Raw genomic sequence first — 17720 nt, forward strand, 5'->3', positions numbered from 1 at the left:
TGTTCAAGTCATCTTCCAGAAGTGATTTGACATCTATCAAAATATACAAATATGCAAGCTTGCTATCATTATTCAACCAACTTAATGATGTATGTTTACCTGAGTCTGAAAGCACTGCAATGAGTAGAACCAAAATTAACAATTTTGTAACAAAACAAAAAGTCAGTTTTTATCCAGCTATTCAGATATTAATATGAGAATTGTTTACATACTCCTATTTTCCAGGGACTATTACCACATTTACAAACTGATTTACCATTTATTAGTCAATATGTATAAGTCATATCAGATTTCAGATTCTAGATTTTAAGAACATCTTCCAAATATCCCCAATCTTTACCATTAAAACCCAGCAACTTTTACTACCAACTTACTGTATACAAATTACACTCAACCACCTCTGCCAATTAAAACAAGAACAGGCAGCAGAATGAGACAGCACCCAGATTGGTAAATGGCCAAGGTTAAAAAAGAAAGAGATGAAATAACTCCATTGGAATGAACACAGCTTTGTTTGAATATACAGAAGCACAGAGAATGAAGATCTGGCTCCTCCTGAATTCCAGCAATATGAAAGACAGCAGTAAATGCTTTTCCTTTCAAATATGAGCTAGGTATCTTTATGAAAGACAAAGGAAGGGGAAAAAGTTAGAAATATTCAGTGAATGTTTCTTCATAATGCAAACCAGCAGAGACAAAAGGGAAATAAGACAGGATGTTACCGTGATCCAGAGGGAGTCTGTATGATTCCCTTCCACGTCAAGTTTGTATTCATTTCTGACCATTTTTATTTATACCTTTCTAATGATTTTACTGAGGTTTTCCACTTTCTCTCAGTCCCTTTTTCTACGTGCTTTAGTTGGGCATTCTTTGCTCACTCGGGTCACCATTATTCTCTTACTTTTCTGCTAAAACACTGATTCTTTTCAAACTTTACTTTCAAAAAAGTAAAAGAGAATACAGAGCTAGAAGATAACCTACTAGATATTACAAAGCAGGACAAAGCTGCTTTTAAATTGGGTAGAACAGGAAATTTTAGATAGTGTCTTAACTACAGCCACAGGCTTAAGCCAATACAGTTGAAATTCCTGCTCTAAGAGATTTACAAAGAGCACTGCAAAGACAGCTATGAAAGCAGAAGATTGACATAATGCCACAGAACAGAAATATGCCAGACAGCACAATATACGTATGTCTCTAAAGAAAAGTAAAGACAAAAAGATCTTAAAGGTGCAGAGACTGGAATGAGAAGTACAAAGAAGAAAGTAGAAGAGGAGATGGGATCAATGCACCCGGCTACCGCAACACAGGCTGTAGGACTGTATCACCTCTTACAGTAACATTCCTATCCTGGTTTAAAAAGAACTCCAAATTTAAAAACATTTCAGTGAAGCTGCTGTTACACTGAACTGAACTACTTATATTTGATTTTTAGCCTCTTCATCTCTTGACTGGCAGAAGGACCTCATATTCAGGTCTCAATGTACATACATCCCGATCATGCCAACTCTGCTTTCTTTTCTAAGATAAACAAAAGCAACTCCAGATGTCTCCCAGTATTTATGTCTATTTTCCCAAATATTCCAGGAACAGGCATTTATATGAGATCTTACTATCTTTCCAACCACATTTCTCATTTTTGTTTGTACATTCAATGATTCCTTTAGATCATGCCAGCAAAATCCTACTGCCATAGTTCACACTGACCTGGGCAACCAGAACATCACCCATATCTTTCTTTCTTAAGGCATCCATCTCTGAAGAAAGAGCTCACAGTCCTCAGATTACACTCCAAAGTTCTTATTCTTATTTGCCCAAGGAGGCTGTGGATGCCCCATTCCTGGAGGCATTCAGGGCCAGGCTGGATGTGGCTCCGGGCAGCCTGGTCTGGTGGTTGGTGATTCTGCACATAGCAGGGGGTTGAAACTCGATGATGATTGTGGTGCTTTTCAATTCAAGCCATCCTATGATTCCTATAAACATGTTCACAAACCAATTTTAAAATGCAGTTTTCTCTGCTTGAGCCCAACTTAGCAAGAAAGCCTTCCTGCACTTCACTAAAAAAAATTCTTGAAACAGTCCACTGTGAATCAGGAGCCACTGGTTTGCAAAGTTCCAAGTGCTGAAATTTTGGTCTATTTAATTTGTGCTACATTAATCTTATTTTATTTAACTTATTAATCAAAATGCTCAAGTGAACAGCTTGTAGAAATGTCAATATATTTGATAGATTTATTTACCAAAACAAATTCTGTTCTGACAAAATCACACATAAACACATTTCACTACACCTACTTTCCACAAAGCCTCGCTATTTACTGATACTCTTTTCATTTCACTCTGTAGTAAGGAGCCTTAAGCCAGTCATTCTATTAGCCTGCTGTGGATTACTTGCAAGCTAAATTACTAATTTATTATCCTTAGAAGTATCTTCATGGTAGTTCTCAATATCTTCCAGAACTCTCCTGCTGTTTCAAGATCCAATTGAAACCAACGTAAATAGTGTTACACAGCTCAGAGACCTTCCTGATCAGCTTTTAAAATTCTCCTGCAAATGATCAGTTTTCCCCACAGTTACACATCTAGCTAATGAGGACAGACCGTAATTTCAGTGATCACAAGAATGAAAAGCTTTAGTCATCATCACATAGTTTCACATCATCGTCTGGTTTTCAACTAAACAAGAAAGAGTTGCCATTAGTGAAAACCCTTCCACCTGTTCTGCATTCGAAGGGGCAAAGGAACCAGCTCTGTCCTAACAACGAGGCAGAACCACAGCTCACTTTGCTTCTACTTCTAACATACAGAAAAGCTACATGCTGAACTCTGTGACTCTGTCACACTCGTGTTTCCTCTCCCACTACTGGACTTTCAAACAGACACTCATGCCCTTTAACTTTTCCCTCAAGATACTGACAACACTTACTAAAAGGAAAAACTCTCATGTTCCACGTTTTCAGGTCAAGGTGAAAAAATTAATGACTAATAGCAGCCCTTTGTGTTTGGTGAAGCTCTCAATAAGTGAAAGATTCACATAAACACAGCTTAGCAGCTGAGGTACTTGATACATAAAGATAATTGATATATATGTATATTTGATAGATATTTTAAAAACATTCCTGCAATTCTGAAAGCTTACAGGATTTTTTTCTGCCCAGAGAACCCCTTCTTTTTTGACCCTCTTCTTCCTACAGTTAATTGAGAGTTCATTTTAATTCGTCAAGGGGTTTGTCTGCAATATTTAATCTATAGGGATTATTGTCATGTCTAGAAAGAATTCCTGCAATGTTCGTACTCAGATTTACAAGAAACGAACTCCTGGTTTTGGTGTTGTACAGCAGTTTTACCAGCCTTACTGACCTTCACTGCTTGCTTAGCTGCAGGCATGCAACAGTTTCACTCAAGGCAATCTGTGCACCATTTCATACCACTGCAGTTTAACCTGGCTGGCAGCTCAGCACTGCACAGCTGTCTGCTCACTGCCCTCTGCCAGGGGGAGAGACAATGGGACAAAAATAAAAGTTGTGGGCTGAAACAAAAACTATTCACTAAGTCAGAAAAGGAAGAAAAAAAGAACAGTAATTATAATAATATAATGTATGTTTGTTCATCTTTAAAAAAAAAAAAACTTAAATGCTCATCAACTGCAGGTTTTGATCAAAAATTTTAATACTGCACTTGCAATAACTGATCCTTTACCTACTGATGCTACACTTCAGAGCTACTGATCTATTAACTCCAACAGCTGAGGTCACAGTGTCCAGCACAACGGCTTCCAGAAGTGGCTGGGATTCAGAGCAACGTCACTCTGCAGACTAAAAGATTCTGGCTGCATTTGCTAATAAAGTTTTGCTGGTTGATAGCAGCACCAGATTTCATTTTTTAGTATTTACTATCAACTGTTACTTCAGTAGGAGTTATTTTAGAGACTCAGAGTCAAATGTGCTACAGAAAATGCACAAACAGCTGCTCAGAATTTCACAGCATCTCTTACATACTGGCATCATCCTATCCAAAACCTGGTTTCTGCCCAGATTTTAAATCACAGATGTGCTCTGAAATGTGACTTTGTACATCTCACTGTGGTATCCCACATTTGTTTCTCTCAGAAGAGTTCACACCAGCCCTGTGCTACTTACATGCAAAAGTTGTTGTGTTTTTTTTTTAACTGCTCAGCTTGCAAGCGACTTGGGATCTGAAAATCCTGCTCTAATAAACACACCAGCAGCCCACACAGCAAGATTAATCTTCTATACACAATCAGCATGCACATGAACCAACACAAACAAATCCTGTTCTCTTCCACAGCGGTTTTGCTCTGCACAGGTGGATAGAATAAAAACTAGAAATCAGTGAGAACTATTTATTATTTTAATAAGTTAAAAATAAACAGAATGAGGGAGGGCAGAATACACAGAGAAAAGAAAATTTCATTTCAGCAGTCAGTTTTTTGGCCATTGCTACATTTTATTTTTCTTTTTATCTGCGCACTTAAATGTGCTTTAATATTTGTTTAGAAATAGAGATTAGGAAATCATCTACATGCAAACAGTGGCCCAACCACCAAAACAACACTCCCAGCTGAAAGATAAAACTGAACAGAACAGACATTGAGTATTATTTTCAGCCAAGGATAAAAAAATATATATTATGCAGTATACAAAATTGGTCTCTGCTGAATACACAAATTTAAATACCTTCAGGGAAAAAAGGAAAAGCTTTTTTATGCCTTTGGTGATTGAATTTTATTTTGATCTGTTTACATTTGGGTTTAGATATCTATTAAATGATCTCTTTAAACAACCAACAACATAAAGTAACAATGTAAAAACCTCATCTGTACAACTGATGCTTATTCATTAGGCAGGGAAAATGAAACAAGTATAGAATGATCTGTTTAAGACGGCATATGAAAAGTGTGAAAGCGTGGCAACAAAAGCATGGCAACAAAAGCATATGAAAGACAGCATAAGCATTAAGCAAGCAGTGGAGAAGGACTCAGAGGTAAATGCAGAATGCATCCTCATTTAAGAGAAAAAAAACTAACTGGCAGAAATTGACTCTTAAAGGGCACTGTTAGAACAAAATCAATACAGGACAGTGGTTGACAGAAATGAAAATGATTCCCTTCTCATCTAAAATCTGAGCAAACCAAACATGTTTTCAGGACAGACATTTTTTTAACAAGATATTAAGTACTTTCAATAGGCCATGTGGTTTGAACATACATACCCTTAACAAATGTATACAAATATATACATACAGATTGCTTCTAAAAAATAGGTTTCCAAAGAGAAAGAGATATTAAATTCAGCTAATTAATATACAGAGGCAGTACAGTAAGATTCCTTGTTGTGTGCAAATTGCAGTCTGAGTGAGACTCTCAACACACACAGATGAAGCCAGTTGAAGCCTCACTTTCTCCCCCATTCTCCAGGTGCCCATTCTGGCTCTCCCTCCTGTGAGTGGCATTGGCACACACCTCGTCAGGGTGTACACAAACCTGTTACTCCATTATTTCAGTTGCTGCTTTGTCACATCAGCGACATGGAGCCAGAAACTCTGATTTTGCAGGAAAATTAGTAAAAATCATAGGGTACTTCAGTTTTAAGTGCAGCCCATCCAGTTTTCAAAGTGAAAAGAAAAAAACAAGGAAAACACAAGCAGTGAGCGCAGTGAGATCAAACAGATTCCGGTGCTCAGACTTGCCAAGGATGGCTGTCAGTCCACCAAGCAGCACCCAGCCTCCATATCTTAACAGCTCTGCACCCAGGATGGAACAGCAGCAGCGCCAGTATACAACAGCAACAGAAGTATTCAGACAGGCTTTCTAACAAAGTAATCCTCTCCTGACTCATTTCTACACATCTCTCCATCTCTAATGCTTCTCTTTGAGCTCCTCACAGCTGCTGCCCTCCTCCCTCTATATTCTGCACTTACACCAGCATGCTCCTTACTGGAGAGAGCGGTGTTACCTCCACACAGCACCAAACCAACCACACAACCATGCCATGACCTGACACGCTGCCGCTCACCAGGAAGGACCATCCCGGTACTTTCCCTAACGGGGAGCTTACCAACATTACTTCCTTTGAAATGCAATGCACTCGCTCTTCAGAACTAACACAGTGATTGGATTTCCCACTCCAAAAACTATTTTTCATGGGTTCTTTTATTTTCCAGCATAACGAGTGGTTCGTGTTGCCTAACATCTGTATTTCTCTTTACTAGGTTGGATGGGGCCATGGGCAGCCTCAGATGGTGGGTGGCAGCCCTGCCCATAGCAGGGGGTTGGGACTGAGTGGACTTTAAGGTCCCTTCCAGCCTAAGTCATTACATGCTTCTACAATACAAACACATCCAAATCATAAACTTCCTGTCATGAACAGAAGTCATTTGCAAAAGTGAATCATTAGCAGACAAAGTCTGGTAGGGGGCTGCAAAAGGTGAGCCAGAAAAGGGGGAAAGTACAAGGAATTCTCCCTGAGAACTTTTCCACCTGGGAAACGTACAGCCAGCACACAGGGCTGGGGCTAGAGGCAGAGCCAATGGCTGCAGCATTAGTCAGCAGGTAAGGCCGAAGGAGCGCAGCAAGGCGTGGGACACACAGCAGAGGGACAACCGCTGTACACAGCAGCTGACATCCCAACTAATTGATGCAATCAATCTCCTGCTAGTTAAAAAACCACCAGCATTACTGCTTTTAAAAATAAATTCACAGTTTAATTCTAACATTTGGCTGATTACATAATAAAAAGAATTCTTTCTCCATAAGTAAACTTATATCTCGTTTTCAATTTTAAAAAATTCTAGGCAACATCATCACACATGAGATCTGAATTTCCTTACCAGTCCACATTACTTCAAAAATGAGTTTTAACAGAAAGTTATTCATTACATTCACTGGGGAAGCACACTCCCGAAACCACAAGTTTCTATCCCATCAAAACCTTTCCCTAAGTTACACTCAGTTCCTGCAGTATCAGGCCCCTGAGGACGACCGTATCTTGCTTGCAATACCACTCAGCTCAGGGAAATGATGCCTTTTAGCCATCTTCTAGTGTTGATCATCTCAAGTTCATAGCATATTGTACTTGCTGGAAAGGGAGGAAAAAATGAGGCTTCTATTCATTTTTTCCTTCAGCACCCAGTTGAAAGAAAGTGATGTTATTAAAAAGCAAGACTAATCTCCCTCTGCCAGTGTTTTCATCCTAACAACAGCACTTTCTCAGTTAAAAACTTGAAAAATGGAGTGCAAAAACATCTTCTGAGTACTTTATTCGCTTCTCCTTTTATTGTTGTTGATAACATTTTACACATTTCAAAAAGGAGCTCAAATTCATACCTCTCTCTCTGCTGTCATTAGATTTCCCTTCATGCAGAATTCTTTCCACATCATCTCCCTTGGTGCTACTGCCCTTTCCCTTGTGGTCAACTGCTAAAATTCACTCTGCTTCCAAAATTTCAATAGGAATTAATTACGTTACAATTATACCTCAGGTTTTTATTTATTTTTACCCATCACATTTTCAATTTTCCCCCATTTGCAAAGGAAACAGAGGATATGAATCTCTTGAAGGAAACCTAATTATAGTGTGGATGCTTTGCAAGTTTGCACATGCCTTAAGGCACTGCAACACATCTCATCTAATCCAAGAATCTCATGAATGCACCAAAGTGTATTTCTGATCATACTGAAAACTGTGCTCATTTAAATGACATTCAGAAATGGATTTAAAAGCAATGGCCTGTGGATAGTTTCTGAGTAGGTCTGCTATTCATCAGAAAGGATTTTGCGAGGAAAGTTCATATTAAGCTGACAGGCCACATTCACCTCAAAAGTTAATAATAAAAGAAGTTATTTCATGAAAGTTTTGATTTTAAGAAGTTCCATTTTTTTCCTCAAGACCTTTCATCATCAAGATTATTCAAAAGAAACCACAAAAAGAGGGATTTTCAATGGAAGTCGACCTATAAAATGACAATTTTTTAAAAAGTTAAAAAGGAATGTTTTCATGAGTCCACCCACAGCCTAAATCAAAACACAAATCCACAGGCAGGACACAAAAAACTTGTTGAAACAAAGCAATATTAGTACAGCCCTCCACAAGCTGTGCTGATATTCTCAGCCATCCTATGAAGGCTGTGGCAGACATTCCACTTCAGAGGCCCTTTGATGTCTGGATTACTGAGGTACTCAGCCAGGGTAAGGACTGCTGCACTTGCTTTATACAAAACCAAAACACACTTGTGCTCCAGCGCTTTTCCCACCCACCTAAATAATGCTTTTAAATAGAAGCAACATGTTTCAAAAAATGATTTAAAGGATGGAATGGAAACTGCCAAATACACAGAACAGAAAATTACAGCAATCCCCAGGGGCAGCAGGAAGTAAAGAATTAAAAGAAGGAAATCTGAACCGACACACACATCCCTGAGGTGCTGCAGGCCAGGATGGATGGGGCGTGGGGCAGCTCAGCTGGCGGATGGCTGCCCTGCCCACAGCACAGGGTTGGGACTGGGTGGGCTTGAAGGTCCCCTCCAAATATTCTGTGGTCCTTTGATCTAGATTTGTCATTTTTGACATTTTGACATATGCTATTTATTTTTATTGGATTAGCACAAACAAAATAAACCGCATTTAGTAGGTTAGGTATAATGAAATCAAACCTACAGCTCATAAAAAAAATACTAAAGTAATCATTTTTGGCAGCCATACTTATACATGTACATAGGTATGCTAAATCTTCAGGTTTCATAAATAAAATCTATTATTCTAGCAAAGTACTGTCTAACACAATGTCTCCTAATGTTATACCCAGAATGGGAACTCAAGGTGCACACAAGTTTTTGCACATTTACAATTACATGCAACAAACATTTAAAGGTCAGTACAACACATACAGAAACTGATCTTTATGGTCCAAATTCTTATGTTATCTTTTTTTTTTTCTCCCTCATCAACCACAGATGTGTTAATATATACAAAATAGCAGCAAATTTTAACAGCATCCTCATTCTGGTAATTGTATATAAAACTGCAGATAGTAGCTTCAGTCACAAGAAATTCAAACAAATCCAAATTGGAGTGCTAATGGCATGCTTCCTAACAACCCTGCTCACCACCGTGTCTGAAACCAAAAACACGCATACAATGGAACTTCCAATAGGAAATTCAGAGAATGACCAGGCATCTGATCAGGCTTGTCCAGCACAGCCATGATGCAGTTCTGCTTCCCAGTGGTCACCGAGATTGTGGTCAAAGATCCAGACTCAGCAAAGTATCTGCTGTTAACTGATGTTAACTTTTAGGGAGGGAAGTTTCATGAGACAGGTGAACTTTTTAGACACTACTGGGTAGGCAAAGTGAGAGCGGCCATGTAATTCCTTTCTATTGTCAGGCAGCTTGAATTTCAAATAATGAGGTTTTCCTTAATCCAGCCTTAAACACCCTTCAAAAACCCTGCCTGTTCCCTTGCACTCTTCACGTAATCCAGGGCTGACAATTTGCCCCACTGACAGTGCAGTAAATTCCAAAAAAGTACCAGTGACAAACCAATGGCTGAAAGCAGATACATTGTGATTCTCATCTAGCTATAATCTCTAAATTATACCATGGAACTTCTCCATACAGTGTCAGTTTAACCAATTATACACTTTCTATGCCCCTTAATGGCACACTAGAAGAGTGGCTCTTCTGATCCCCTGACAAGCTTAATATGACACAAGAGAAGGGAGACCCTGCTTGCCTCTGCTTACATCAGACACACCAACAGGACTTGACATATTTTCCCAACTATTACAACTATTTCCTAAGCAACAACAGCTTGCAGTCAGGAAACGTTGACATAAAGCATATCTTTGTAAAAAGGTACAGCAACAAAAACATTCCCTCTGTGCTACTTTACCTTAAAGAACCTCTATTATTTTTGTCTAAAATTAATTGGCATTTCAAACTTGAATGCTTTCTAAAGTGACGGTGGAAGATCATCTTCAACCACAAGAGTGGTGAGATAGCAGGGAAGCAAATGAGAGTCCAACGAAGGGAATTCTGAACTCCATCTATCAGCTTTCCAGCCATTTCAATTTCATCTTTTTTAAATATGGGAAAGTAAAAACTGAGGATACCAAACATTTTGTAAGATCACTTCAACAATTAAATGACCATCAGGAAACTGAATGCTATGTCATGTACAAAGGGTTTACCATAAGGAACATTTTTTACTTCTCATTGTTAAGCCACAAATAAAAAATCTGAATGTGCAAGCAATTCTTGAATGCAGCTCTTAAAACTGAAGACACATTTCACAATCCCTCTGTAAGAAGATTTCTTTAAAAAATATTTTTCTTTCTGTCATAGCACCTTTTTTCCTTTTTTTTTTTTTTCCTTTCTATTTCTTTTCCTAAAGAATAACACCTAAGTAGCAAGGCACGTTTGAGAAACTTGTCACTTTCCATAGTTATAAAAAAAAACACCACCATTCTACATTTATGGTACGGCATATTCTGTTCATTTTATTTGTCTGGCTTTCAAAAGGAGGCTTTCTCTCTCTCCATCATATCTCCACAGGTGAAATATTGCTTTTCTAAATGCAAGTGAATATCTGATCAATGTTATTTATTCTCCTTGGTGCTATGGAGACGAAGATGCACTAACAGACCAGTTGATGAAGCATTTAATCATTAGAGTCTAGCACCAAACATAAAACAGCATCGCTCAAAGAATATGACTTTGACAGTAAATGGCAGATTGATATATCAGTCTCTCCTTGTTTTTCAAGCTGCATCTTTGAATTCTAATTCCTTTAAAATTCACTATAATTTTATCTTTTCTGTAGACAATAGATTATTTCTTTGCAGCTATTCTTAAATGTAATGCTGCACTAATGAAAAAAGAGGTGAGATGTTTCTAGATCTCATGATTTCAAGAGGACTACAGTGGCAGATTTTCAAGTTAAATGTGTGAAGTATGCTTCAATTTCAGCTGGATACTCCAGTGCCCAAATGTAACTTGAACATTCTGCAAATGCTCTCTGAACAATTTTGTTCAAACGGAAGCCTTAACTGGGTCCAGAACATCCACCATCAATCACTAGCAATTAGTGGATAAAGGCAAACTGGATTGGCATTTGCAAAGCAGGGAAATAAAACAACAACTTTTAATGCTTTGGAAATTAGAAGCTTTGAGTATAAATTAGGTCAATAATAAAATACAGTCCCACAATCTTTCATTTACCCATAATAATGAAAAAAAAAAACCCAAACCAACCAAACAACAGTCTAAATAACAGTGACACAAAAAGTTAGCACTTACGCCTATCTGAAATGCATTACTGAATGTTGAGTCAGGGTACTCTAGAAACACTGCAGGTTTTTTCAATTCCCCTTCCCCCTGTACAGTTGTATTGGGGAAAAAACAACCAAACTTCTCCTTCCCTCCAAACAAACCGTTAAAACCATAAAATAACACTGCCACTGAACTCTTCCCAGATTTTAAAGCTGTAATCAAAGATGCATTGTTATAAATATCTGTTGAATAAGGCTTTGAGGCAATTAGCTATTCACAATGTCAGAGCAGTCCTTCTGTGTCCTATGTAACACTGAAAACACCCATGCACTTACACAAACCTGTGTTGCACCTATTTCATAATATATGTAAGTATACTCACTGAGCAATCTGTATCAAGTATCTACTTTTGCACTTCAGTAACTGAAGAAGAAATTAACTTACCCTGTGTTTTTCCTTAATTTTCTTTCTGTATTCTTCTTTGTCAAATTTGTCTTCTTCCCGCAGTATCTCTCTCACTTTATCTAAGTTGATACCAGTAGCATCATCTTCTTCATCTGTTTTTGCCAAACTGGATTTTTGCACAGGTGGCCATTGCTGCACTAACTGAATTATATGTGACAAGAAAAAATAGTTAGGAATGTTTCTTAACAATAAAGTTCTTACGTCCTAAGTAGTCCAATACATTATTTTCTGGACTAAACAAAGATTATCACAGAATCATTAAGATTGGAAAAGATCTCTAAGATTATCTAGTTCAACTGTCCACCCCCCACTAATACTGCCCACTGAACCACTCCCAACTCCCTGAGTGCTACATCACCACTGCTGAACACCCCAGGGACGGTGACTTCACCACCTCCCTAGGCAGCCTGTGCCAGTGCTTCACCACTCTTCCTGAGAAGAAATTGTTCCTAATATCCAATCTGAAATCCAATCATTTGCAAAGGAAAAAAAAAAAAACAAAACTCTGTACAATATAAACTCAGATACCTCACTCAAAATCACATTCAGTTAAAAATAAGTATTTGAAAATGAAAACCCTCATTACATTGTTACTGCCCAATAGATTTACTTGAACTTTTTCCTGTTTTTCAAAAATTTGTGGAAAAAAAAAACCCAACACATTACTTGTGCCTAATGGCACATTTTGGGAGAAAATTTATATTTGCTTTCAAAAAATGACTCTCCAAAATACAAGCAGCAGAACAGAACAGCAGTCAATTTAAATAGTGTATCTTCAAGGAAACAGTTAATATTCCAACATAGTAATGGAGAGAAGAAAGAGAAAAGTCCACATCACAGAGTACATGAGAAATCATAATTGTTGTTCCGTATTTTTAGGGAAGCGAGGAGAATAGATGAGGAGGTTTATACTGGTTGTTACGTGAAAACTTGAGTGGAAATGTTTTAAGATTGAAGTTTCACTTGGGGATGATGTGACAAAATTCAACATCATTTGAATATCTGAAATTCTAAACAAAAACTACAATTCACCAAAAAACACCCACACCTAAGACATATGTAAAACCTTTTAAATTGTGACTAATGCCATTATTTATATGGCTATAAAATTATTTCCTTTGGTCACAAAAACAAATGAAGTGCTTGAAATTGATCTACAGTTTAAAAATTTTTTTAAAAAACCACTACATTTTTCTCCGTGTTGGAAATGGAAAAACAATGTACATATTTGAAGTAAAATAAAATGTTAGAAAAGTTTGTGAAGACTTCCTTGTGAGGTTACCACCTTGTGAGGAAACCCAACAGCGACTAGCAATCCACAGTCACTCCTTTCTGGACCAAAACAATACATTTTTCCAGGGGTTATGAAAAGATCCAATTATATCACTGGCAAATTTTGATACAATTTTACATCTGCACCAGTAGGTGGAAATTTCGTACTCCCTTAGGTTTTCAAACAATATTTTCAATCTAGAAACAGTGAATGTTGGAAAGAATATCACAGACTCCTAAGGTTTGCACATTAACTCAAGACTTAGGGAAGCTTTGGCAATTACCTGTAAGAAAACAGCATTACATTTCTATAAGGAAAAGCTCAGTTCTGTATTCCATCTAATCTTGAAGTACAGACAGGTAGATGTACTAACTGTTCTTTTCCAAATACCTTAACACACATAACTGTGAAACGACATCACTATACAACAACACCTCTCTGTTCCTCAGAGGAAGTGAATAGTTTTGCAGAACTTAAACCAATAATGAAAATGACACACTTCTAAAATTAATTTTTTATATACGTACATATATACAGACTACAAGCATTTTTGCCTTTACAGGAACTACAAATTCAGTTCCCACCAATATGAAGTTATTCTGAATTATCTTACCTCTCCATCTTCAGTAAATACTATTCTTGTGTTCACTTTAAATTTCTTCTTCAGTATCTTTTTGGCTTCTTGAGTCTTAGTTGTTTTTTTCTTCACCTTTGAGTTTGATGCGTTCTGTATAAAAGAATAAACACAATTTCTTAGTGGGTTTTCTTTCAATGGGTGGGAGGGCATCACAAAATATATGCCTTGAACTTTCTTAAGAGCAATTAGACATATTAACACGTAATTGTTAGAAGGCACAAACACAAGAATGATGCCCAGTGAACAGCAGCTAACAGCCTTTTTCAAAATCCTCTTTTTCTATGAACATGTTCTTTCATGAGGAACTCATTTATTCTGTTAGAAACTTAGCAAGTTTTAAATCCTACTCACAGCAGGGCACCAGACGCATCCAAACCTCATGAACCTTTCTGGGACAATGACACACAATTCACCAGCTTATGCTGTCAGTGTGCAAGCCTCACCACAGCAGAAATGCTGTATAACTGACTGAAGCCATCAGTCACAACTGATCAGATCACTTTCATCTCACCTGTCACTAAGTGATCAAAGTAACACAGCAACTTGAGTAACTTCTGCATCAGTGAAAGGCAAAAGAGGTGATGCGGAAACCTTCCTATTTTGTAACTCCTGGTCTGCAATGTGGTGCGATTGGAAGGAATAAAAATGCTGAGATTTTGGAAGTAGTTTGCAACCGTAGGAGGACTATTTTAATTAACTTATTTTTCAATGCTTTTTACAAAAGTAATGTCAGGTCCCCAGATGGCTCCTAAGAGTTTCCAACATCCATCTCTGTGATGGTAGCACAGAACACACAACCGAAGAACACAGAGATTCCTGGACTACGACTCTTTTGCCAAGAAGTAAAAAGCCATACCTATTCAGGCACCTAAAGTGATGCAACACACAGAAGACATTCGAAACAACAGCTGCTATTGCAGCAAGTACTTTATATTTCCACTGGAATACATGCAGAATGCTTAGGGGAAGACACACAACCCATCTTCATTCTGCAAAGACTTTCTTGCATAGTGGAGCACTGCAAAGTGACTTCCTGAAAGCCAGCCTGAATTTCTGATAAGAAATAGAAAGTAGCTAATGCACCAGGGGGAAAACAAAACCTGAGGAGGTCTCTCTCTCTCTCTTTTTTTTTTTTTAATTTATTTTATTCTGTTTCCTATTCTACATCAAAAGAAGCAAAAAAATTAACTCAAAGTCACACTCATTACAGTCAGCCCACTAATACACTGAAGTATGAACTACAGAAGAGAAGAATCAGAGTCTTCTTAACAAGAAAAACAGCTTGTGACAACTGCTGAGCTATGCTATAGGTAATGACCATATCCATTATAGAAAACTGTAACTACAGCAAGACCTGCATCCTCAGTACTTCACAGGACTTTTGTTGCTCTGTGCAGGCACTACTAATGAATGACACACACCTTCAACAGCTCACAAAGCCACACTATTCCTTCACTCCTGTTGCTTATCCTATAAACACAAACCGTCTGAGACTGTGCAAAACCATAAAACCCTCATCTCTAATGAGCACATCAGCTCATTAACAGAACAACAGGAATTGTACAGGGCAAGAACTTAGAGGGATTGCTTGATAGCTGGTACAGTAACATTTCTTACTACCAAAACCTTCTTTTTTCAACACTTTCTGTTTCAGTTTTTTTAATCTTACTGAATTGCCAGTATTATTGGTACCAACACAGTATGTCGATGAAAAGAGGTTTTCTAACTAAAGAGGACAAATATTGTTATCTAGCATGCATACAATGGCAGTATTTCCAGTTACATCTTGTCCATCTCTGTGAGATTTTGAGAAGTATTTTGATGCTGCAAAGTAGCACAAAAACAAATGGGACAGGTCAAAATTTCCAAACAAAGAGGAAGAAGAAGAGAAGAAAACAAATGAAAAATTAAATTCCGAAACTACACATTTAAAACACACAGTATAAGACTGGTGGCTGAATTTGGCAGATGTACGACTGAAAGGTAAGAGACAGTGATTAAAAAATGCAAAAAGCATCAGAAAGAAACTCTGCATACCTTATAGATAATTAAATTGTACTCTCTATTGGGACACATTTTTTAGTTTACTACACTGAACACACTTCAAAAGAAGATCTCCTGACAGCCTTAGTTTAATGCCAGCTAACAGTGCAGAGATCCAGTGGGCTCAGATACCAAAACATTTAATCACAGAATTAGGCAGAACTTTTTGAATGACATAATCTGCTGTTCAGAAGTGTCACAACCTGAGATGGAGGTCTGGCAGGTCAGTGTAGTGGTTGCTCTCACAGCCTCCCTGTCTCACATGGTCTGAGTCTCTTACATTGTTCAGAAGAGTTGGGCAGGTTGGCTTCAAGGAGCTACCATGAGGTGACATGACCACTGCTTCAGTCCTCCTCTGGGGACATCTCTTGCGTACCTCTGGAGTCCCTACAGCCCTGCAGTCTCTCTGCAACCTACGTCCTTCTCTGCATGCATGCCCAGAATCATCTTTCAGAGCATCCAGTCCTCATTTCTCTTGTGCCAGTGGCTGCCGCTGTACCTTGAGTGTGTTTGAACCAGGAGTTTCTCCAGGCAGCAGCAGATCTAACGTAAGAGGGGTTGTTTCCATCACAGAATCATAGAATGGCTAGGGTTGGAAGGGACCTCAAGGATCATGAATCTCCAAACCCCCTGCCACATGCAGGGCCACCAACCTCCCCATTTAATACTAGACCAGGCTGCCCAGCACCCCATCCAACCTGGCCTTGAACACCTCCAGGGATGGATGGGGCATCCACAACCTCTCTGGGCAGCCTGTTCCAGCACCTCACCACTCTCATAGTAAAGAATTTCCCCCTAACATCCAACCTCAATCTTCCCTCCCTCAACTTAAAACCATTTCCCCTTGTCCTGCTGTTATCTACCCTTTCAAAGAGTTGATTCCCCTCCTCTTTGTAAGCTCCATTTACGTACTGAAAGGTTGCAACGAGGTCACATCACAGCCCTCTTTTCTCCAGGATGAACAAGCCCAGCTCCCTCAGCCTGTCTTAGTAGGGGAGATGCTCCAGTCCCCTGATCATCTTCGTGGCTCTCGTCTGGACCCTCTCCAACAGCTCCCTGTCTTTCTTGTATTGGGGGCTCCAGACCTGGACACAGTCCTCTAGATGGAGCCTCACAAGAGCAGAGCAGAGAGGGACAATCACCTCCCTGTCCCTGATGGCCACCCCTCTTCTGATGGAGCCCACGATACCATTTGCCTTCTGAGCTACAAGAGCACACTGCTGGCTCATGTTAAGCTTTTCATCTATCAAGACCCCCAGGTCCTTCTCTGCAGGGCTGCTCTCAAGGACCGCTCCTTCCAGTCTGTATGGATGCCTGGGATTCCTCTGGCCCAAGTGCAAAACTCTGCACTTTGCCATGCTGAACCTCATCAGGTTCACCCAGGCCCACCTTTCCAGCCTCTCGAGGTCCCTCTGAATGGCATCCCTTCCTTCCACCATGCCAACCGCACCACTCAGCTTGGTGTCATCACCAAACTTGCTGAGGGTGCACTCGATTCCGTCATTGATGTCATTGATAAAGATGTTGAAGAGCTCCGGTCCCAGGACAGATCCCTGGGGGACGCCGCTCGTTACCGGCCTCCAGCTGGACATGGAGCCATTGATGACCACCCTCTGTCTGCGTCCTTTCAATCAATTTCTTATCCACTGAGTGGTCCACCCATCAAATCCACATCCCTCCAATTTGGAGATAAGGATGTGGTGGAGGACCATGTCAAAGGCCTTGCTCAAGTCCAGTAAATGACATCGGTCGCCTTTCCCTTGTCCACCGATGCCATCACTCCATTATAGAAGGCCACCAGATTGGTCAAGCATGACCTTCTCCTGGTGAAGCCGTGCTGGCTGTCTCGGATCACACGCTCATTCCTTGTGTGATCAAGCATGTTATCCAGGATGATCTGTTCCATGATCTTCCCAGGCACAGAGGTGAGACTCACCGGCTTGTAGTTCCCAGGGTCCTCCTTGCTCCCTTTCTTGTAAATGGGAGTGACGTGACCCTTCCGCCAGTCATCAGGG

The 17720-nt window shown here is 39.3% G+C and overlaps 1 protein-coding gene across 1 annotated transcript in view; it reads right to left on the reverse strand.

Moving 5' to 3' along the window:
- The window catches only part of DDX10 (DEAD-box helicase 10), a 163061-nt gene that overhangs the window by 56236 nt on the left and 89105 nt on the right, over positions 1 to 17720 (reverse strand). Inside the window, exons 14-15 of the mRNA XM_042839055.1 lie at positions 13639 to 13752; positions 11732 to 11893 (exon numbers count right to left, since the gene is read on the reverse strand). Of these exons, the coding sequence (XP_042694989.1) occupies positions 11732 to 11893; positions 13639 to 13752 (276 nt within the window). The remainder of the gene's footprint in view (positions 1 to 11731; positions 11894 to 13638; positions 13753 to 17720) is intronic.

The sequence above is a fragment of the Centrocercus urophasianus genome, unplaced genomic scaffold (genome assembly GCF_019232065.1).
Source record: "Centrocercus urophasianus isolate 14NV4802_14NV808 unplaced genomic scaffold, USGS_Curo_1.0 seq_9, whole genome shotgun sequence".
Lineage (NCBI taxonomy): Eukaryota > Metazoa > Chordata > Aves > Galliformes > Phasianidae > Centrocercus > Centrocercus urophasianus.